General features: G+C 43.6%; 2 protein-coding genes across 3 annotated transcripts in view; one reads left to right on the top strand and one right to left on the bottom strand.

The window, feature by feature from the left end:
- The window catches only part of ABCG2 (ATP binding cassette subfamily G member 2 (JR blood group)), a 134,489-nt gene that overhangs the window by 92,055 nt on the left and 18,349 nt on the right, over window positions 1–24,085 (bottom strand). The gene's annotated exons all lie outside the window — the stretch shown is intronic.
- On the top strand, window positions 1,390–3,561 carry LOC131279735 (endogenous retrovirus group K member 8 Gag polyprotein-like). Its single transcript, XM_058303337.1, has one exon. The coding sequence runs from the start codon at window positions 1,390–1,392 to the stop codon at window positions 3,559–3,561; it is 2,172 nt and encodes a 723-aa protein (XP_058159320.1).

Here is a 24,085-nt window from a genome sequence, read left to right as displayed (position 1 = left end):
CCTGAGACACCAGGGTTTCTTCTTTTTTTTTTTTTAAGATTTTATTTATTTCTCTCCCCTTCCCATGCACCCCACCCCCATTGTCTGTTCTCTGTGTCCATTCACTGTGCGTTCTTCTGTGTCCACTTGCATCCTCGGTGGCACTGGGAATCTGTATCTTTTTGTTGCGTCATATTGCTGCGTCAGCTATCTGTGTGTGCAGCACCACTCCTGGGCATGCTGCGCTTAGTTTGCATGGGGTGGCTCTCCTTGTGGGGCGCACCCCTTGCACATGGGGCTCCCCTACGCAGGGGACACCCCTTGCACGTGGCAGCTTACCACACAGGTCAGGACACCCTGGGTTTGAACCCTGGACCTCCCATATGGTAGGTGGATGCTCTATTAGTTAAGCCCCATCTGCTGCCCCAGGGTTTCAAAGAGAGAAAAACTTTATTTGGTTGAGAAAGCAAAGGAGATCAGTTGCCTTCCTTATCTGCAGAAAATTTAATATTTTATTTTGGAGTGCTAATGAGTAATTGGGGTGGAACTGAACACAGGTTCCTTCATTAATAAACATTAAGGGGCTGAACAGGACAGATGGGGCTTGGGTAGCATATGAGGGCCAGTTACAAGGATTTGGGATAGGGGTATATAGAAAAAAGGTCAGTTACAATGTCTTTTTTAATGGATATTAAACACAGATGGGTGGAGTAGTTACCACCCCCAGTAGTAAGGTGTTGGGGACGATTGGTGAGGGCGTGCGCTGAGATCAGCGATGCCAATAGCATGGCCGCCAGAGCGGAGCCCATTTCCTGGTTCTTCTCCCTCCCTGCTCCTTTGTTCTCTGTTCCCGCCACTGCCCAGGCTAACACAGTAACGCGTAGGCGGAAGGCGCGAAATTGAAGTCTGCCCTCCACCCCAGCAACAGCAATAGCCAATCCCTAAACCCTGCCACTTCCCCTAGTAACAGCAATAGCCAATCCCTAACCGCCACCCCTCCCACTACCCCTCCCCTTCCCAAGAGTATAAATGCTTTGTTCTCACAATAAAACTTTGCAGCTTGATCCTCACCCTGTCTCGCTGTCATTCCTCGTGTCTCCTGTCTCACCATTCTCCTCCGCGCGACCACGAGCCCCCGTTCCCTGCCCCGCTGGCCGGGGCATTAACAGCTGGCGCCCAACGTGGGGCCTTTTGGCTTGCGTGCGAGAGAGAACCGCCACCCTCACCAAGATAGAGAGCTCTCTTCACTCCGGCCGATGCAGAGGCAACATTAGCGGCGCAGAAGTCCGGGAATCCGGGAAGGATCCTGTCCAGGAGGGAGTCCTGGGAAGACCTACTTAAGGTAAAAATTTCTCTCATTCTCTTTACTCATTTAAAAGGAAAAAATTTTTCTTTCTTTCTTTACTTATCATGGGACAGGAACAATCTAAACATAATTTATATCTTAACCAGATAAAGAAAGCACTCAAGGCGCGAGGAATTGTGGTAAAAAAGAAGGGTCTAAGTGAATTCTTTAAGTTCATCATAAAAACTTGCCCGTGGTTCCCCGAGGAAGGGACCATAGACGAGAGATGTTGGAGAAGGGTCAGTGACTGCTTAAATGATTATTACAAGACCTTTGGTCCCTCTCGAATCCCTGCCACTGCCTTCAGCTATTGCCAACTAATTCATGACATAATTCGAGCTTCTCCCTGTTTTCCTGATATTACTGAAATCATTACGGAAGGGGAAAACATCCTCAAATCACAAGTCCCTTCCAGGGCGCCCTCCCAGGCGCCCTCCATTGTCTCAGTTGCCAGCAATTCCCCGAACACTGATTCCCTGCCGGACAACCAGGCTATCTCCTTTGACGAGGACATGGGGAATTCCTCCTCTTCACGCCCGGAGAAGCCGCCCCCCACCCAAGCGGACATTGCTGTCCCCACTGCCTCCGCCCCTCTAGATCCGTATTTACTCCCCCAACCTAACCTAACCCCCAGGGAAGTCCCTGTATTCAAACCCCCACCATATGCGTCTGCAGACCACCTTCCCTCACCCGCCCTTCTTGCGCCTGTCACCGCCGGTCCCTCTCCCCTCCCTGATCTTACACCCATCATAACTCTAACACAGAGGCTAGAAACCCTCACACACACTCTCATCAGTGCTACATCGTCTCCCCAATCACACCAGGTTTTTCCTATCCTCCGGAGTGGGCGATCCACTTCTGCTGGATGCCGCCTTCCCGCTCCCGGCACTCCCGCTCCCGGCACTCCCGCTCCTGGCACTCCCGCTCCTGGCACTCCCGCTTCCAACAGAGACCCGTTAGCCCTCTCGGACAATAGTACTGATGAGTCCGGGGAAGATGAACCTCAATCCCGTGAGTCAGAGCCCGGCCCATCCAACAGGCCAGAGCCCGGGGAAGATGAACCCCGGTCCACCAGACCAGAACCCACCCCACTTAGGACGAGCGCGCATGCGCGGTGGCGCAGCCCCTCCCCTGACGTATATCGTCCCTTAAGTTTCAAAACCATTGAAAAATTTAAAAAGGCGGTTCATTCATATGGGCCCACCGCTCCATTCACCCTTGCCCTAATAGAGGCATTAGGCGATAAAGAGCTAACCCCTAACGATTGGTTCCAACTGGCTAAAGCCGTGCTCTCCGGGGGAGATTTCATTACTTGGCACTCACACTATGAGGAGGCAGCCAGAGAACGTGCTATACGCAATGAGAAAAAGGAAGAAACAAAAGGTTGGACAGTGAGAAAATTCATGGGCCAAGGTTCTGCCCAGTCCAATGCAGCTCAAGCTCAGTTTAGCGCGGGGCTCATTTCTCAAATTCAGAGAGCGGCCCTTAAGGCTTGGAAAAAATTGCCACAAAAAAACCACCCAACTTCTTCTCTGGCAAAATTAACTCAGGGGCCAGAAGAACCATTTGCTGACTTCCTTAGTGGGTTGCAAGCCACAGCCGAACACTTGTTTGGTGACACAGAAACTGGATGCGATTTTATTAAGCAACTTGCTTTTGAAAATGCAAATGAGCCTTGCCAACAGGCCATCCGTCCATTTCGCAACAGTGATCTTTCTAATTGGGTGCACCTATGTGCAAATGTTACACCTGCCAAAACTATAGGCATGGCTATTGGCGTGGCTTTTCAAGACCTAAAAAGGTCCTTAACCAACCCACCTGTTTGCTTTAACTGCCAACAAATGGGACATTTTGCAAGATCCTGCCCCCTTAAGGGTACGAGATCTGTCCAACCCCCGCCTGCACCAGCTCCTTCGTTAACAAATAAATCACGCTCCGCACGCCCCGCTACTGCCTGTCCCAAGTGTAAGAAGGGGTTCCATTGGGCATCTGAATGCCATTCTCGTTATGATATTAATGGGCAGCCCATTGGACAATCGCTGTCGGGAAACCCCTATCGGGGCCAGCCCCAGGCCCCTCCCAAAACAAACCCCGGGGCAGTACGGTTTGTTCAGCCAACCCCTTTCACAACACCTGCACTCCCACCCGTCCATCACCCTGTTACATCTCCGACTTATGGAGGGCAACAGCAGGAAGCGCAGTATTGGACCTCTGTGCTGCCTCCGAGTCAGTATTAACCCCAGAATCCAGCCCCCTCCTCATTCCAACAGGAGTATATGGGCCGTTGCCCCCAAACACTTTTGGCCTCATCCTGGGCAGGGCCAGCACTTCCTTAAAAGGGGTCCAAGTCCTCCCAGGAGTACTAGACAATGATTTTTAAGGCGAAGTCAAGATAATCGCAACAACCTCACACAACATAATTCCCATCCCTGCCGGCACACGAATAGCGCAGCTTGTTGTTCTCCCCTTGCATCAACTTAACTCAAATTTCAAAAGGCTGCAGCATACCACTGAAAACCCTGGCTCTTCTGATGTCTTCTGGGCCCAAGCCGTAACTCATAATCGGCCCACCCTAAAATTAAAATTAAATGGCAAACCTTTTGAGGGCATTTTAGACACTGGAGCTGATGCCACAGTCATCTCCTCATATCACTGGCCTAAATCTTGGCCTCTTACAGCCGCCGCCACCCATTTACAAGGAATAGGAGAGAGCTCCAACCCTCTCCAAAGCTCACAAACACTTAGCTGGGCAGATGACGAGGGAAACAAAGGCACGGTAATTCCATTCGTTCTTCCTAACCTCCCTGTCAATCTGTGGGGTCGGGACATCCTTGCACAAATGAAAGTCTTCATGTGCAGTCCCAGTAGTGCTGTCACTGCCCAGATGCTTAATATGGATTTCATCCCCGGAAAAGGTTTGGGTAAACATAACCAAGGTATCTCACAACCTATTTCAGTAAAACCCAAAATAGACAGAGCAGGGCTTGGATTTCCCCAGGATTTAACATAATGGCCATTGACATCCCTGTACCCCACGCGGATAAGATCTCTTGGAATACTACACAGCCAGTGTGGGTTGATCAATGGCCTCTAACTTTAGAAAAAACCCTAGCAGCCATAGAGTTAGTACAGGAGCAGCTTGCTGCTGGGCACATCGAGCCTACCCAGTCGCCCTGGAATACCCCCATTTTTGTTATAAAAAAGAAATCGGGCAAATGGAGACTGTTACAAGATTTACGGGCTGTTAACAAGGCAATGATCCCTATGCGGGCCTTACAACCCGGCCTCCCCTCACCAGTTGCGATCCCTTCCAGTTTCCACAAAATAGTTATAGATTTAAAAGATTGCTTTTTCTCCATACCTCTTTACCCTGAAGACAGGCAGCATTTCGCCTTCAGTGTTCCTCAAATTAATTTCCAAGGTCCCATGCCCCGATTTCAATGGAAGGTCTTACCTCAGGGCATGGCAAATAGCCCCACCTTGTGTCAAAAGTTTGTTGCTACTGCAATTAATCCAATTAGACAGGCTTGGCCACAAATTTATATCCTTCACTACATGGATGACATCCTGCTAGCAGGATCGTGCATAACTGAACTCCATTCCTGCTATCAAAGCCTTCTTGAACACTTGACAGCAAAAGGTCTTCTAATAGCCCCTGATAAAATACAAACCTCCAATCCTTTCTCTTACCTTGGTTTTGAACTCTGGGATCAGCGAGTCCTTACTCCCCGCATTAAGTTACAAACCTCTCATTTGCTAACGCTGCATGACTTTCAAAAACTCTTAGGGGATATTCAATGGCTCCGTCCCTACCTTAAAATACCCACAGAAGTACTCTTCCCACTTAACGAAATTCTAAAAGGTGACACTAACCCCTCCTCTCGTAGGAGCTTAACCATAGAGGCAGTACAAGCGCTTGAAACTGTAAATCAGGCTATTCAAGCCCAAACTTGCTATCAGATAGACTACGGCCACCCTTTAACTTTTATAGTTCTGGCTACAGCTCATACTCCAACGGGTGTCTTCTGGCATTCTTATCTCAGTCAACAAGACGGGCAGGGTAGTCCTTTACTCTGGGTCCACCTCCCTGCTACCCCCCCTCGGGTACTTTCATCTTACATCTTTCTTACAGCCACCCTTATCACCAAAGGCAGACAAACTAGCCGCCAGCTCTTTGGCAAGGATCCAGATTCCCTTATTGTTCCATATACACGAGAACAAATTAATTGGCTTTTCCAAACTGATGACGATTGGGCTATTGCGTGCTCTTCTTTTGCAGGTAATATTGATAATCATTATCCACCTAACCCATTAATTCAGTTTGCTAAAGCCCACCCATTCACTTTTCCAAAGGTTACAAAACAAAAACCCATTGACTCAGCACTTTTAGTCTTCACGGACGGCTCTGCAAACGGAACCGCCACCTATGTCATCCAAAATCAAGTTTTCTCTATACCTTCCCCTTATACTTCAGCCCAACTTGTCGAACTCTATGCAGTTCTACAAGTTTTTTCCCACCTCCAAAATCAACCCTTTAACCTGTATACTGATAGTGCATACATAGCTCAATCCATTTCCCTGCTAGAAACCACTCCCTTTATTAAGCCATCCAGTAATGCAGTTCCACTATTTTCAAAGGTCCAGAAAGCCATCCTTAAACAGCAGCACCCTTTTTTTATAGGGCATCTCCGCGCCCATCAAGATTTGCCCAGTCCCCTGGTTAAGGGCAATGCGTTAGCAGATGCTGCCACCCGATTAGCATGCCTTGCCCTTTCAAATCCCCTAACCTCAGCCACGCAAGCTCATGCGCAGCATCATTTAAACGCAAATACCCTCCGCCAAAAGTTCAACATTACCAGAGAACAAGCTAGAGAAATAGTCAAAGCTTGCCGCAATTGCGTAACTCAGCTGCCAGTCCCACATCTGGGAGTCAACCCCAGAGGGCTTGTCCCAAATGAAATCTGGCAAATGGATGTAACTCACTTAGCTAGCTTTGGACAACTTAAGTACATCCATGTCTGTATTGACACAGCGGCTTCATCCTAGCCAGCTTACAGTCGGGAGAAGCCTCAAAGCATGTTATATCCCATCTGCTGCATTGCTTTTCTATTCTGGGCCAACCCAAAGTTATCAAAACAGATAATGGTCCTGGATATACCAGAAAAAACTTTCAAGCCTTTTGCCGGCAACTACAAATCAATCATGTCACAGGTATACCGCATATCCCTCAGGGCCAAGGCATCATAGAACGTGCCCACCGCACCCTAAAAAACACTTTAAGTCGCTTAGCAGAAAGTTCTCTTGGTCTTTCTAAACAGCGACCACAAGACCTTCTACATCATGCTCTCTTTGTTCTCAATTTCCTTACCCTGGATATGAATGGGCAATCTGCAGCCGACAGGCACTGGCATCCTGCCACACAAACGCAACAATCTATTGTTATGTGGCGCGACCCTCTAACAGCGCAATGAAATGGGCCTGACCCCGTAATCATCTGGGGATGAGGCTCTGCCTGCATATATGACCAACAAGGAAATGGCCCTCGCTGGTTACCAGAAAGATTGATAAAACATGTCAATCCCCCACTCCTTCAACCACAAACTAACCCTTCTAGGGGGATAATCTCCCCCTGAGAAAAACTCCCTTTTCTTTTACAGCTCGTCCAATAGTCCAGAAGAGGCCCCTATCACCATGACAACCAACGCCAAGAAGACATCATATCTCAACTAAAAGTGACTCAGCCTTTCCAACTCCGCCTAGTGAAGACACTTCATCTCAACCGAGCAGCTCCAAACAACGCCTCTGCCTCTCCTGGCCCCCCGGTAATGCATCTACCTTAAGTATCCGCCCTCCCAGTGATTCCTTATTTTTTCTTTGCAGCCATTGTCTATTTAGCAACACCCCTCGCTATCAGCCTAGCCACTGTTGCTCCGGAGGATTGGAACCTTAAACAAAGCCTCCTCCTCACTGTCATCTTCCTATCTATCCTTACTATATTTACTGCCCTCATTCTCCTTCGTTTATAAAGCAGTCTCCTACAAATCACAACGCTTCTGTCTTAAACATACCATTCTCAACCCTATCCTCTAAATGATCTTCTCACTTCCCCCACAGCCTTTAATACTTTATTTCTTCCTCATAACCTTTGCCTTCTTGACAATATTTTCCGCCATCTGTCTAGCCGCTACCGCCCCAGAAGATTGGAACCTCGGCCAACGAATTCTACTCTCCATCGCCTTTCTGTTTATTATCCTCTTTTATGCTTTACTCCTTATCTTCCTCCCATAATGACTTCACCAAGCCTCCTTTTGTTCAAAACCGTCACCCTTCTTTTCCTCACACTCCCCATTGCACTCACCAACCCCAGCCATCAGCCTTTTAATTGGACAGTAAGCCTCTGGCAGGAAGAAGTAATCCTCGCCTACAATGTCACCCCAGGCCCCCCATCCTTTACTATACACGCCTGTGCTCTTGCTAATCATTGGACCTGCACAGAATCTAGCAAAGAATATAACTGCCGGGGGCATAATAACAAGCGTGGCTGCTGGGGAAGGGATCGGGGCAGAGATCAAGTTTATGGCCGCTACAACAAGTTTATATCAGGCTACTACATCTGCCCTTCTTCGTCAGGTTCTTCTTCGCGTTCCTGCCACGATCCTGCGCACTATTACTGTCCCCATTGGGGGTGCGAAACCATAGCATTTGGGTGGCCCGGAGCCCCTAACCGGGACCCTCACCTTTCCTTGGTCAATCCCCAATGGCCTAACGTCACTCTACAGGTAAAAGATACCAGTGACATTCAACGGCTTCATGGCCGTACCTGGGGAATACAACTCTACATGACCGATTATGACTATGGTTCCTTTTTCATTATTAAGAAAAATCAAGTCTTCTCATCACCACCCCCAGTCCCGGTTGGTCCCAATCAAGTTCTTAATCCCCTTCCTGCTCCCGCTAACTCCCTTCATACTACAACATCTACCTCTTCTTCTCCCTCTTCTCTTCTACCACCCTGGTCACCTACCCCCGTAAACCCACTTATATCCCTTCTTAATGCTACGTTTAACACCCTAAACTCCTCCAATCCCAACCTCACCCAAAACTGCTGGTTATGTTTCTTCTCCGCGTCACCCTACTATGAGGCCATAGCCACTAATGCCCCTTATCAAACCTCCACTAACAGCAATCCCGCCTCCTGTAATTGGAATCGAACGAAAATTGGCCTAACAGTCGGGTCAGTTTCTCAAAGCGGACTTTGTGTCACTAAAATTAAAGGTTCTATTGCCCCATACATGCATACCCTTTGCAATATTACTATCACTCCTCAGCCAAATGCAACATTTCTTATACCTCCCTATGATACCAGGTGGCTGTGCTCTTCCACCAGCCTCATTCCATGCCTTAGTGTCCAAACCCTCAACAATACCAAAGAAACCTGCGTGCTCGCCATCATACTCCCCCGCATCTATTTTCACAATGATAACCAATTCTTTGACTCCTGGCAGCGTCACCTTCTACCAACCTATGTACAGAAGAGAGAAGTTATCACCGCCATTACAATTGCTTCACTCCTAGGTCTTGCAGGAGTCGGCACTGGAATTGCAGCTCTCACTACACAACAAACATCTTTTTCCTCTATCAGGCGAGCCATCGATGAAGACATAACCCGCCTCGAAAGCTCCATTTCCCATTTAGAAAACTCCCTAAACTCATTATCCGAAGTCGTCCTCCAGAATCGTAGAGGCTTAGACCTCCTCTTTCTTAAAGAGGGGGGACTTTGTGCAGCCCTAGGAGAAGAGTGTTGCTTTTATGTTAATCATTCTGGCATTATTAGAAACAATATGTCCCGGGTCAGAGAGGGGTTAGCAAAACGTAAAAAAGAAAGAGAAACCCAGGGAAACTACTCTTGGGGATTTAATGGAATTCTCCCTTACATTCTCCCCATACTAGGCCCACTCATTACCATACTCCTTATACTATCTTTTGGACCCTGGGCCATAAAAAGAATCATTCAGTTGGTTAAGGACCAGATTGACTCCGCTCTCGGCAAGCCTATTCAGGTGCATTACCACCGGCTCCACCTTGCTGATCAAGGTATGCCAACAGATCATCTATATATGGCCCCCTCCGCCTCAAGCTGCTGAGTGCGTGGCAAAGCACCGCAGGAGACGGTTAAAGAATTAACTTGACTGTTCTCTGAGAAGCACGCCTCGTTCTTGTGGGGATTCGTTCTGCTCCTGATTGCTTTCCCAACGAGGCGCCGGGCTGGTTAGTCAGTGACGGGCAACTTGGCTAGCCTTTCAGTCAGCCTAAGACAGGGACGTGGCCTTTCACTGCCACGCTTCCCCATGACGGGTAAGGCTGATTGCGCGTAGCCTCGACCTAGCAGGTACAGCCCCCCCCCCCCCCCCCAGTATGCGAGCATCTGGTACGACACTGCTTATATCAAAACCTTCCATCTTTGGCCTGCGTAATCTCGAGAGATTGAGGGCAACCGTAAGACCCAGAAAAACTCTCGGGATGAGGGCGATAGGGTTTGAGGGCAGCCGTAAGGCCCAGAAAACCTCCCTCAGCTGAGGGCAACCGTAAGACCCATAAGGCTGAGGACTGCTCCATGAGGCCTCTCCTTGAGCAGTGAAAGGTACCCGCTCCTTAACTTTGAAGGCAATCGATATCAGAGCTGTCTACATCAGGGAAATGAGGCCTCTGCTTCCCTCAGCTAGCTTCCTTTAATAAAACAAAAAGGGAGGAGATGTTGGGGACGATTGGTGAGGGCGTGCGCTGAGATCAGCGATGCCAATAGCATGGCCGCCAGAGCGGAGCCCATTTCCTGGTTCTTCTCCCTCCCTGCTCCTTTGTTCTCTGTTCCCACCACTGCCCAGGCTAACACAGTAACGCGCAGGCGCAAGGCGCGAAATTGAAGTCTGCCCTCCACCCCAGCAACAGCAATAGCCAATCCCTAAACCCTGCCACTTCCCCTAGTAACAGCAATAGCCAATCCCTAACCACCACCCCTCCCACTACCCCTCCCCTTCTCAAGAGTATAAATGCTTTGTTCTCACAATAAAACTTTGCAGCTTGATCCTCACCCTGTCTCGCTGTCATTCCTCGTGTCTCCTGTCTCACCATTCTCCTCCGCGCGACCACGAGCCCCCGTTCCCTGCCCCGCTGGCCGGGGCATTAACAGTAAGGCACAAGGATGTGCCTGCTGCAATCAGCTCACAATAGGTTGGCTTGCAGGGAAGGTAATGCAAAACTTTATGAAATAAAAGGAGAGAGAGAGAGACACAAGATAGGAGATAAAGCTGGGACCAGGAGACTCACAGCTTCTGGAACTGAGAATCTCAACCCTAGTTTTCCCATCGCATTTATTGGGAAACTAACAAGCAGCTGTTTTCTATCTGAATTGTGACATCATTTACAATAACAGGGAACAACTGCAACATCTAACAACTGTAACATCTAACAACTGCAACATTTACAACAGGTAAGCCAGTTTTTCCCACAAGATTTCCCCCTTTTTGTTTTTACAAAGTCTACACAAGTGACATTTTACTGATTAATAAAGCTTTAACAACAAACAATAAGACTTCTAACTAGCAGAATAGACTTTCATTTCTCATGGGCTTAAAATTTCCAACCGACAAGGCTATATAAGCCAGTATTCGATATTAATGCTGGCCACATCCAATTTACAGGCTAAATTAATACAAACTCTTACCCAGTCAAACAGTATTTAATAATTTGATAGAGTAGCAGGGACCTTACAGCTTGTCCCAATTGTTTGCCTTTTTCAGACCCTTAATATCCACAGGTTTCTTCTGATGTTTCTTAGTAGGGTCACTGCCACAGGTTTCTTCTATGCAGCCAGATTCATTGCCATCAGGACAGGGCAGAAAGCCTTGGGGAACCACAAAAGTCCTTTTTTGACCTTTTCACACGGTTTTTGTACTTTTTGTATTCATTCAGGCTTGTTTTGCTTTTACAAAACATATTAATTCACTGAATGCTACCACAATACTTTTACTGCTGGTATATGCATCCTAGTTCTGGCCCACATATCTCCATATTAACCATTTTATTTTAGGACAAAATACACTTTATGACATTTCAGTTAGCATTCCCTCAAACTTTTTACCTTTTTCAATATTCACTTAGCTTTTACATCTTTCCTTTTATTCTATGAAGCAATTTAAGCAAGAATTCTAGTCATTAAACTTAAATAATGTAAGTACTTATTTAGTTTTTTTGGCCAATTGAATAGAGCTTTTTAGATCACATTATATCAAAATATAATAAAAACCACTACTACACACATTGAAAAATTACAATACTCACTGACATTGACTTTCCCATACACACTGGCACACACACTAACATTGCACAAACACTCTTTTGGGCCTCTTGGGATGCTGGGCTCCCGCCTTCTTGGGGCACCTGCCCTTCTTTTTACACCCTTTTCGGCTTGATTCTGGGCTCCTTCTCTCTTGGGGCACCTGCCCTTCTCTTTTTCACACACACTAACATTGCACAAACACTCTTTCTCACTAACAATGAACAACCATACAAACACAAAAGCAGTTTTAAATTTACTAATCTAGAATTTCTTCATTGCTTCAACATTTCTTTTCCAGTTCTCCTCCTCTCAATTTCTTTCTTACTCTTTCTGTCCCCAAGTCATACTTGCTTTATGATGCCATGCTTGAACAAGTTCTGTAGTTAAGATACTTTGATGTCTTTGGAATGAGACCCAGCTGGGTAGTTTCCAGCATCTGTCTCTCCATCTGCAAGACCGGAGGTTCTGGGTCCCACAGGAACTTTTGTGGTCTCTTGGCATTCATGGTATGGTTTTATCCAACGAGCTGGTACCTACACAGGACGTTCTTTCATTTCTCAAAACATCTCTGGAAGTCCTTTTCATAGCGTCCCTGTGCAGAAACACTCCTGAGCTGTGGCACGTGAGCCGGGTGGACCCACAGCCTCCCTGCAGGAGCTGGTCTGGAAAGACTGTCCCCATAGTCCCACAGCCGCTACCACCAGCCGGGAAGGTGTAGATTCCGCTCTCTGTCTCCTGGGGAAATACAAGAAACCCTCCAGGACTTCGAAGGCTTTCCTAACCACACAGGGCTCTGCACTTTTACACCAACTTTAGTTTCGCTCAAGGCGATCCTTCTTCTCTTTGTGTCGCTGGTCCAGCAGCAGTTGCTGCGAGCCTTCTTTCCTTCGTGCCCCACGTTGGGCACCACTTGCTGCAATCAGTTCACAATAGGTTGGCTTGAAGGGAAAGCAACACAAAACTTTATGAAATAAAAGAATAGAGAGAGAAGGACAAGAGAGGAGATAAAACTGGGACCAGAGGACTCACAGCTTCTGGAACTGAGAGCCTCAACCCTAGTTTTCCCATCGCATTTATTGGGAAACTAACAAGCAGCTGTTTTCTATCTGAACTGTGACATCAGTTCACAGACAACTGTTACAATAACAAGGAATAACTACAACATCTAACAACTGCAACGTTTAACAGGTGTAACATTTACAGTAACAAATAGGTAAGCCAGTTTCCCACAACATGTGCCTAGTCCATAAACATGGGTAAATTCAATCTAGAATTACCACCATAATTGTAATCATAATTATTTTTAAATTCTTAATGCCTGGTTACAATATCCTAATCTTAAAGTATATAAGCATTGATTCCAATTACCTTTTTTCTTTTTGAGGTACTGGGGCCCAGGGATTGAACCCAGCACCTCCTATGTGGGAAGCCGGTGCTCAATCACTGACCCACATCAACTCCCCTGAGTTGGTTTTTTCATTTGTTTTGCTTGTCACTTGTTTTTGTTTTTAGGAGGCTCCAGAACCAAACTGGTATCTCCCATGTGAAAAGCAGGTGCTCAACTGCTTGAGTCAGACCTGCTCCCTCCAATTACTTTTTTTACTTTTTTATTTTTTATTTATTCCCCCCTCCCCCCACTGTCTGCTCTCTTTGTCCATTCACTGTGTGTTCTTCTGTGTTTGCTTGTATTCTCATTAGGCAGCTCCAGGAACCAATCCTGGGACCTTCCAGAATGGGAAAGAGGCAATCGGTCATTCTCTTGCACCATCTCAACTCTCTGATCTGCTATGTCTCTTATTGTCTCTCCTCTGTGTCTTTTTGTTGCATCATCTTGCTATGCCAGCTTTCCACATGGGCCAGCACTCCTGCATGGGGCAGCACTCCTGCGTGGGGCAGTACTCTGTGCAGGACAGCACTCCATGGAGGCCAACACTTCATGTGGGTCAGCTTGCCACATGGACCAGCTCACCTTCACCAGGAGGCTCTGGGCATCGACCCCTGGACCTCCTATATAGTAGATGGGAGCCCAATTGCTTGAGCCACCAATTATGCTTCCCCCTCCAATTATCCTTTGACTTGCAAAATTCTTTTCCCTCTTGAAAATAAATGCAAGGGTCCAAACTTTTCCTTTTCTTTCACATTATCTTTCTATATAACACTGATTCTGACAAATTTGGTATAAAAAGAAAAATTAAAATTATAAATGACCCACAGATGCAGACTTCATTCTGAAATGCAATCTCCTCTTCCACAGACACAAAGTTACTCTTGTCTTTTAGATGTGGGCAATAGTTCTACCAATTCTCTCTTTAAAACATTTAAAGAATCTGTCTCTTTTCATACCCTCTAACCTTATCTTATCTTAACCCTTTATCACTTTATATCTGGCCCTTTATCACTTTATATCTGGTTCTTTAATAGCTGTGTGGTCTCTACCAATAACACGCCCTCCTCTAATCTTACCTAAATTTCATACACCTGTGTCATCTTTATTCTAAAACAGCCCATTCTTTTTAAATTCTGGTAACATATAAGCAATTGAAAATTCCCCATTTTATCCATTTGCAATTATACAATTCAGTGGTATTAATTACATTCACAATGTTGTAGTACCCTAGCTACCATTCAGGACCAAACTTTTCTGTCATCTCTATCATAAATTCTGTATTCCTGTTAACCATTAATTATTGCTTCTCGACCTTTTGGCTAAGATCAAGTGTAGCATTAACTCTCCATTCCTCAACCCCCCCTCTGTTCCTGGTAACCTATATCCTACTTTCTGACTTTATGAATCTGAATATTCTAATTATTTCATATAAGTGAGATCATACAACATTTGTCCTTTTGTGTCTGGCTTATTTCACTCAACATGCTGTCTCCAAGTTTCACCCATGTTGCAGCCATGCATCAAAAGTTCATTCCTTTCATTGCTAAGTAATATTCCATTGTGTTTATATACTGCATATAATTATCTGATGATAGAAACTTAGGTTGCTTTCATCTTTTGGCAATTGAAAATATATGACTATGAACATTGGTGTATAAATATCTGTTCAATTCCCTGCTTTTGATTCTTTGGGGTATATATCTAGACATGGAATTGCCAGGTCATATGGTAATTCTATGCTTAACTTTCTGAAAAGCCACCAAAGTGATTTCCACAGCAGTTGTACCATTTTACACTCCCACCAACAATTGATGAGGGTTCCTATTCCTACACATCTTTTCCAGCATTTCTTATTTTCCATTTTTTAATAGTAGCCATTCCAGTGGGTATGAAATGGCATATCCTAGGGGTTTGGATTTGCATTTCCCTAATAGGTAATAATGTTGATCATCTTTTCATGTGCTTATCAGCCATTCATCTATCTTCTTTGGTGAACTGTCTATTCAAACCTTATGCCCATTTTTAAAACTATAAATAAATATTTTATGAAAAAATAAAAACTATAGTTTCAAAAACTAAAAAACACTTAGAAGAATGGCATTATTTTACATTTTTGCAAATCTCTTTAATGTCTGGTTTAATTAGAGATAATTGCAATCTCATATCAGCTTCTGCTGTCAGTACATTCTGATATGTTGTTTTGACTAAGTACATGAAGAAAGCTGGTCATTTAGAGGTTATTGGAAAGGGGAGAAGTATTTTAATAGCTTTTTCAAATACTTATGGACATTTTTCTTTGATACCATACCAAAACTTGACAAATAGAAGTTTCTTAAAGCTTAGTTACAATATGGAATCTGAAACCAGTGAACCCTTTTGTACTTTGTTAATCCACTTGTCTAACTTGTACTTTGATTGGTTGTTTTTATCTATGCATAATTCTGTACAACTATGCATTGATCATTTGGAAAATATGGTTCACTGAGTTATGCAGACTTCCAAATGTTGACAAATTTCATTAAACAATAGGGAAAAATGCATTTTTAAATATCACTACCAAACTCATTAGAAAAGTCTTAGGTATCAGGAGACTGTCCAATTTATAGTGACTGATATTAAGGTTCTAATATTTTTCTTTTTAAAAAGTTTTTTTTTGAAACAATTTTAAACTTGTAGGAGAGTTGCAAAAATAATGTAAACCTCACACAGAGAATTCCAACAATTTCCAGATACCCAGATCCATCAGTTTTAACATTTTGAACCATTGACATATCATTTCTGTCTATCATTTTCTGAACATATGGGAGCAGGTTGTACACATCATATTCCTTGAACACAAAATACTTCCATGCACACTTCCTAAGAACAAGGATATTCACTTAAGTAATTACCTGAAGTGCAGTTATCAAGTTTAGGATATTTAACATTGATACAAAGTTTACATTCTATATTCCAATTTTTCTTATGTCCCAATAATGTCCTTTTGACATTATTTCTCCTCTGTTCTTAGATCCCATCTAGTATCATGTATTGCATTTAATTGCCATCATCTCTTTAGATTCTCTTTCTTTCTATTTTTTAAAATTGTGGAAATATATACACATCATAAAACTTCCCATCCAAAACCTTCCCAAGCATACCATTCAGTGGGATTAATTGCATTCACAATATTGCAGTACTTTCACAACCATTCATTACTAGAACATTCCCTTCACCCAAAACAAACCCTACACACATTTTGCTTTAATTTCCCCATCGCCCCTGCCTCCCATCCCTGGTAACTTGTGAAAGCATCTTTGCGAAAGCCTTGATTTGGCTTTGGACCTGTAAGCTTTTACCCCCAAATAAATCCTTACTATGAAAGCCAGAAGCTTTCTGGTACTTTGCATCTGTACCCCTTTGGCAGACTGATACAATTTATAAATCAGTTCGAGTAGAACTGACGTCTTCACAATGTTTAATCTTCCAATCCATGAACATGTAGTGTCCTTCCATTTGTTTAGTTCTTTGATTTTTTTAAAGCAGTGATTGGTATTCTGAATATAGATCCTTTATATTCCTGGTTAAATTCCTAGGTATTTAAGTCTTCTTGTTGTTATTGTAGATGAAAAATTTTTTTCTTGGTTTCCTCCTCGATTTGCTCGTTTCTAGGATATAGAAATGCTACTAATTTTTGCGTGTTGATATTGTATATTGACAATTTGCTGAACTCATTTATAAGCTCACATAGCTTTGTTGTAGATGTCTTGGGATTTTCTAAATATAGGACCATGTCATCTGTGAATAGTGAGTTTTACTTCCTCTTTTCCAATTTGGATGCCTTTCTTTCTTTTTCTGACCTAATTCCTTTAGCTAGAGCTTCCAGAAAAATGTTGAATAACAGTGGTGACAGTGGGCATCCTTGTCTTGTTCCTGATCTTAGAGGGAAAGCTTTCAACCTCTCCCCACTGAGTGCAATGTTGGCTGTGGATTTTCATATATACCCTTTATTATCTTGAGGAACTTCCCTCTATACTTATCATTTGAAGCATTTTTATCAAGAAAGAATGCTGGATTTTGTCAAATGTCTTTTCTGCATCAATAAAGATAATCATGTAGATCTTTCCCCTTTGATTTGTTAATGTATTGTATTACATTAATTGACCTTCTTATGTTGAACAACTCTTACATACCTGGAATAAAACCCACTTGATCATGATGTATAATTGTTTTTATATGCTGCGGGTTCAATTTGCAAGTATTTTGTTGAGAATTTTTGCATCTATATTCATTAAGGAGATTGGTCTGTAATTTTCTTTTCATGTAGTACCTTTATCTGGCTTTGGTAATAGGGTGATGTTGGCTTCATACAATGTGTTTGGTAATTTTCACTCCTTTTCAATTTTTTTGGAAAAATTTAAACAGGATTGCTATGAATTCTTCTTGAAATGTTTTGTATAATTCACTTATGGGGGATTGGAAGCGAGGGATAAAATAGATGGAATAGGGGGAATTTTGGAGGTGATGGATGTGTTCTGCATGATCTTGCAGCGATGGATACAGGTCATGTTAAATTTTATCAGATTTTATGAAAGTATGTGGTCCAAAATGTAAACCATAATGGGAACCATGATGATGGTTAGTAGCTGTGTTTCAATAGTTGTGCATCAATTGTAACAAATGCACCATCCACACATAGAATGTTATTGATGGGGAAAAGGGGTTAAGGGTAAGGATGTTGAGTATTTGGGAATCCCCTGTATTCTGTACATGACTCTACTGTGACCTAAAACTTCCTTGAAGAAAAAAAAAAAAGGAACACACTGGGGGAATAAAAGGAAGAAAATGTCACTGTACATACAGGACAGCCGTCTTACAGTGATGAAATGCAAAATGTCCAAAAAAGTGTTTTTCTTTAATTATTTTTTCATTATTTTCTAATATCCCAATTTTAAAAAATATTATTTTATTTTTACTTTTTATTAATTTTTTCTGTATTTTACTTATTATAAAACTATCATTATTGTTTCATTTTCTTATTAATTGAAAATGGCTATTTCATTGGCTTCATTTTTTTTTTGTCCAAATTCTACTCAATTTATTCATTTTTTAAAATTGGCTTCATTTTTGAAGAAGTTTTAGATCACAGAAGGCCTCCCCTGTGGCAGGGGAGGATCATTGGTGAGGGGTGTCACTGAGGGGGGATACATGGGGGGAGGTTCACCTAGTCATTCATATAAGTTATATAAATGTGTTTAAATGTTCATGAGCATTGTTACATGAGGGTAGAGATTCACACAATAACTGAAAGAATATTGGGAAGCGGATTTGGCTCAACTGATAGAGCATCCACCTACCACATGGGAGGTCCAAGGTTTGATCCCCAAGGCCTCCTGACCCATGTGGAGCTGGCCCACATGCAGTGCTGATGTGCACAAGGAGTGCTATGCCATGCAGGGGTGTCCCCCACATAGGGGAGCCCCACGTGCAAGGAGCGCACCCCGTAAGGAGAGCCGCCTTGTGCAAAAAAAAGTACAGCCTGCCCAGGACTGGCACCACACACACAGAGAGGTGACGCAGCAAGATGACGCAACAAAAAGAGACACAGATTCCCAGTGCCACTGACAAGAATACAAGCAGACACAGAAGAATACACAGCAAATGGACACAGAGAGCAGACAACTGGGGGAGGGGGGGTGCAAGGGGAGAGAAAGGAAGGGTAAAGAAAGAATACTGAATTCCCATCCTGGGAATTGAACCAGGGAACTCACATGTGGGAAGCTGACACTCAACTACTGAGCTACACTGGCTTCCCTGAATTGGTTTTTTCGTTTGTTGTTTTTTGTTTTTAGGAGGTACCAGAGGTCAAACCTGGGACCCTATTCATGGAAAGGAGGCACTTACTTAACCAGTTGAGCCACATCCACTCACCTCTCTTGTATTTCTAATTTCACTTATTATGTCCTTCATTCCTGTATGCTCTGTTATTTTTCTATCTAAGATTTCATATTTTTCTTTGTGCTCCCTCTTGTCTTCTTAATGTCTTTTATTTCCTTAGCCATGTTGTCCTTCAAGTCCATGGTTTGATTTAGGAGATTTGTATGAAACTCATTGATTAGCTGTTTTAAGTCCTGTGTCTCATCTGGAGCTTTGATTTGTCCCTTTGTCTGAGTCATAGCTTCCTTTTTATTTTTATGGCTTATAATTTTTTGCTAATGTCTAGGCATCTGATTCTGATGCTGAGTTTACTCTAAAGTTCAGTTTCTACCTCTTGCCTGGGGATTTACTATTTAGCAGCCTTACGCTATCACTGTTCTTTGCCTCTTGGTTCAACTTGTTCTAGATATTTATGATTGCCCCAAGGCCTAGGACCTAGTAAAAGAGTGGAGGCCAGTTTCCAAAGGCCTTGTAGAGAGTGGCAGTAAAGGCACCCGCTTGCCTCCTGTATGTATTCTTTTTCCTTTTCTGTGCACTTTCATGGCCTGGCCAGCTGAGGCCCTCTTTGGCAGAACTCTCTGATCAGACCCCAGGTGCTAGAGGGGTACTGCGCGTGTCACTCAGGGGGGTGGGCAGTGCAGAGGCAAGGGCCAAGCCTACAAACAAACTTTCCCCATTTAGCCAACCACACCCTTCGTCCCTCTGCCTCTCCAGCAAGGGGCAATCGAGAGGGTGTTTAAGAAGGCAAATTATCTGTAGCTACCTGTGGGCACTCAGGGCAATGTCGCAGCCCCACTTAGCCTGCAAGTGTGGAACCCCTCCAATGCAGCAGACCAAGTTCATTGGCCAAAATCTGAATTTCCTGTAGGTATGTCCCTCCCTCTTCCATTTCCTGGGGAAGAGGACCCCTGCAGCCCTCTCAGCCTGCAGTCACTGCACTCCACAGCATGTCTGCAGACTGCAATTTGCTCCGTAGGTGGGGGAAAGGCGCCCCCTGCTGCTTTTGCAGCTCTACTCACAGGATTTTTCAGCCAGCTGAGACTCCTTTCCTTCGCCCCTCTGTCTTCTGGGTGATGCCTCGCCTTCCCCTGGTGTCCTGTGCATCAGAGCAGCCCTCCAGACAGTCTCTGCCTGTCCTCTAGCTATTTTTTCTGGGAAAGAAGTGATCCCTCTGCCTCTCTAATCCTCCATCTTCCCGGAAGTCCTGAAGAGATCACTGGAATTCACACAAGTTGGGATTCACATGCTTTTCAGACAGCTATATACTGGCACTCTTGATGATGCCCCACAGGATCCTTGGGCTCTGTTTACTTTTCTTCTTTCTTCTTTCCGCTCCTCAGACTGGATGATTTCACTTATCTTCAAGTTCTTTGATTCTTTCTTCTGCCAGTTCCAATCTGCTATTGAAACCCTCTAGGGAATTTTAAATTTCTGTTACTGTGGTCTTCAACCTCTGTTTCCTTTTCATAATTTCTGTCTCTCTACTGATATTCTATTTGTGTTCATCTATCCTTCCTCTGCTTTCCTTCAGTTCTTTGTCCATCTTTTCCTTTAGCTCTTTGAGTATATTCAGGACCATATTTTTAAAATCTTTGTCTGGAATGCTCCGATTCTGATCCTCATCATTGATTGTTCAAAACACTGTAATCTTTTTCTTTGCTTGAGATAGCAACTTCCTGTTTCTTTGAATGCTTTGAAGTATTTTCACAATATTTTGTTATTGCTGAAACTTAAACTCTAAGGAATACTTCTTTCCCAGCTTTGCAATTCGACCATTATGAGTGCTCTCCTTCAGAACTCAACCAAAAACTAAACTAGAGCTAATTTAGAAACTAGCTCTAGGCTGAAGCATAGGTACCTCCCTGATCCTTTCTGTTTATGCATCTTGTCTTGCAAACTCAAGAGAGGCCCTAGGAATTTCCCTGTTGATACATATATCTCCTCTTCCCTAGGAAACGGTTTCCTCACAGTCCCCAGTACTGTACCCATATGTCCTAGAGCCAGCAATCCCTTGCTCCAGGCAGCCACCTGACTGCTCTCCCAGAGTGTTGTAAGCGAACTCTGTGAGCTGTCTTCTACACACAGGACAAGTTCTTGGATAGTGCCTCTCTCGGGTCACTGCTAGACAGAATGGGCTAGACATACATGCTCCCAGTATATGCACAAGGCTTACTCTGCTCCCTCCAGAACAGGGACCAGGGACCCACAGTGGGAGCATGGGCCAGCTCCATACCAGATCTGCCTTGAGGGGCGGGGGAGGGGCCGGCCAGGGCACCACAAAAACCTACCACTTTTAAGGAGCTCTTTTCTTGATGTGGCACTTTCCCTGTTACTATAATCCTTTAACTGTTTTATGGAGCTATGAGAAAGATGTTTTTGCCAGTTCTTGCTGGTTGTTCAAAGTTTCTCTGGGGAGATAGAGTCCTGACGCTTCTTACTGCCCTCTTGAACAGGGTGTGTTTCTCTTTTGCCTATCTGTATACGGGGTTGTTTGTCTTACTGTTAAAACTACCAAACTTTTTCTTCATGCTATTTCCTGTTGAAAACCATTAAGTCTCACTACTAAAATAATTAAGTCCAAACTCCTGAGCTTGAGAGGCATGGCCACCACAATTGGCCCTACGTGGTCTTTTCCCCGTTCTTTTTATGAAATGCAACACAAGTGGTCAACATGCAACATGCCATCCTTTTCTTTTTTTTTTTCTTTTTCTAGGAGGTATCAGGAATTGAACCCAGGACCAGCAGGTGTTCTATCACTTGAGTTACATCTACTCCCTGCTTCATATTTTCTGACTTCTGTCCCTTTACTCACATTCTTGGTTCTCCATGTTTTGAAGCTCAATATATTATTGAAGAGCAAGAATCAGGTCAACGTTTTTACATGAAGCCTTCCTTGACCACTCCAGTACATAGTGATCTCACTCTAAGACTCTTAACATTTATTCTCCCTTCCATTTATTCCACAGTTTATCACTTACTGCTTCTTGTAAGTTTCCGAAACCACTGACTCATATTATCATTAAACTTCAGAGAAGTTCACACTGGATCCCCTCAACCAAATCATGCCCTTCCATTCATTTGACAAGCATATACTGAGTGCCAGTCACCATGCTACATATGGGAGATAATCCCTGTTTTCTCCTTGAACTACACTTCTCAAAGAACAATTCTTTTATGTATAACAAATAGATTTTAGGCATGACTGCTCCACTAGAGACCCCTGCCACACTCTTCATCATTAATGGGAAAATCTATCAAGGTCATTAAAGGATATTAAAAGATTGACTTTTACTCATTTTTTTTCTGGGCCTTGGACATTGTAGATAGTTACCAGTTATTATATGAGTTCAATTACATTCCCTCCTGTATTGGTCTGACAAAGGGCTGCTGATGTAAAGTACCAGAAATCTGTTGGCTTTTATAAATGGTATTTATTTGGGGTAAAAGCTTACAGTTACAAGGCCATAAAAAGTTCAACTCAAGGTTGCTTTCTCACCAGCAGTTGTCATGTGTTGAAGCAAGATGGTTGCGGAACTCTGACTGGTCTCAGCCCTAACCTCTCTTCCCAAGGTCAGCTGCAAATGATCAGGGGAATGGTTTATCTCTTCCTGGGGCCCCAGCTGCTCAAGTCTTCTGTTACACGGTAGGCTCAAAGATGACAGAGCTCTTTCTTTTGTGTCTTCTGTCCATGTGAGTCCCTTTATATCAGACCTAGCAAGGGGGCAGGGACTGAACCTGAGTCATGACTTACTGATGTAGTAAATCCAAACCCTAATTTTAACAGGTAATGTAGTAATCTAATCAAAGACGTCTCAGCTGACTTTAAGGCAATCAAAGGGTATCACACCCAGAGGAATAGATTAGTTTACAAACATAACCCTTCTCTTTTGGGGATTCATAAAATAATTTCAAACTGCCATACCTCCCTAATGATGCTTTTATATAAACCAAATTTTAACACCACTATCAGAGGCATGTTCTGTAAGATGATGTGGTATTGTTTACTGTCCATTTTGAGCAGTATAAATGGCTGGTTCCTGGGGTCCTTCTTTTTAACCGAAATATATTTTTTTAAATATTTATTTTATTTATTTCTCTCCGCACACACCCCCCCCCCCATTGTTTTGTGCTTGGTGCGTCTGTTTGTTGTGTGCTCGTCTTCTTTTTTAGGAGGTACTGGAACTAAATCCGGGACCTCCATATGGAACGGAGACACCTAATCACTTGAGCCACCTCCACTCCCTGGTTTGTTGAGTCTCTCATTGTGTTTTCCATCTTGCATCTCTTTGTTGCGTCACCTTGTTGCATCAGCTCACTGTGCCTGCCCATTGCGTTAGTTCACTGTGTTGCTCATCTTCTTTGGGAGGCACCAGGAACCAAACCCAGGACCTCCCATGTGATAGGCAGAAGCTCAATCGCTTAAGCCACATCTGCTTTCCTTAACTGAAATCTTAATTCTATGAAATTGTGGATGATTTGAATAAATGCTTTTCTGCCATTGATACTAGGAGGATAAGCAACTTGCTATGTGTTGCTGAGAAATTTTAATCCCCTTAAGGGAGGTTTTTGACAGCTGAAAGGCCTATTCAGAGGTTAGAAGGGTTTTAGAGATTAATATTTAGTGATTAAAATTACAAATTCAAGACTCTAGTTTTCCATAAGCCTGCAAACTTAGTAAGAATTCAACTTTAAATAAAAATCCTAAATAAATTATTTAATTATACATTTGATATCAGACTTGCAATGTTGGTCTCATACTCTAATAGGTTAAATATCATAAACACCTAAAAGAACAAACATTTAAAATTCTTTAACATAAAAGTAGACCAATACTTGAATACTTTGCTTAATTCCAAATCTTCCTGGAATGAAAATGCTTTACCTACTAAGGAAATTACATATCACCCTTGGCACTTTCGGCAGATATCTTAGAAGTTTGTTGAGGTAGCATAATCTTAGAAACTGGAGATTTCTGCAGTGATTGATTTCTTGCCCTGACCTTGATTTGTAATTGGTATGTCAGTGATTATATAACTTCAGGATGAGTTGTTGTAACATCCCTGCATTAAGGGAACACGCTGACCTAATTATTCTGATTGCTGGAAGAAATCTGCAACGTACC

Source organism: Dasypus novemcinctus, chromosome 1 (genome assembly GCF_030445035.2).
Source record: "Dasypus novemcinctus isolate mDasNov1 chromosome 1, mDasNov1.1.hap2, whole genome shotgun sequence".
Classification (NCBI taxonomy): domain Eukaryota; kingdom Metazoa; phylum Chordata; class Mammalia; order Cingulata; family Dasypodidae; genus Dasypus; species Dasypus novemcinctus.
This window is presented reverse-complemented; position numbering and strand designations above follow the sequence as displayed.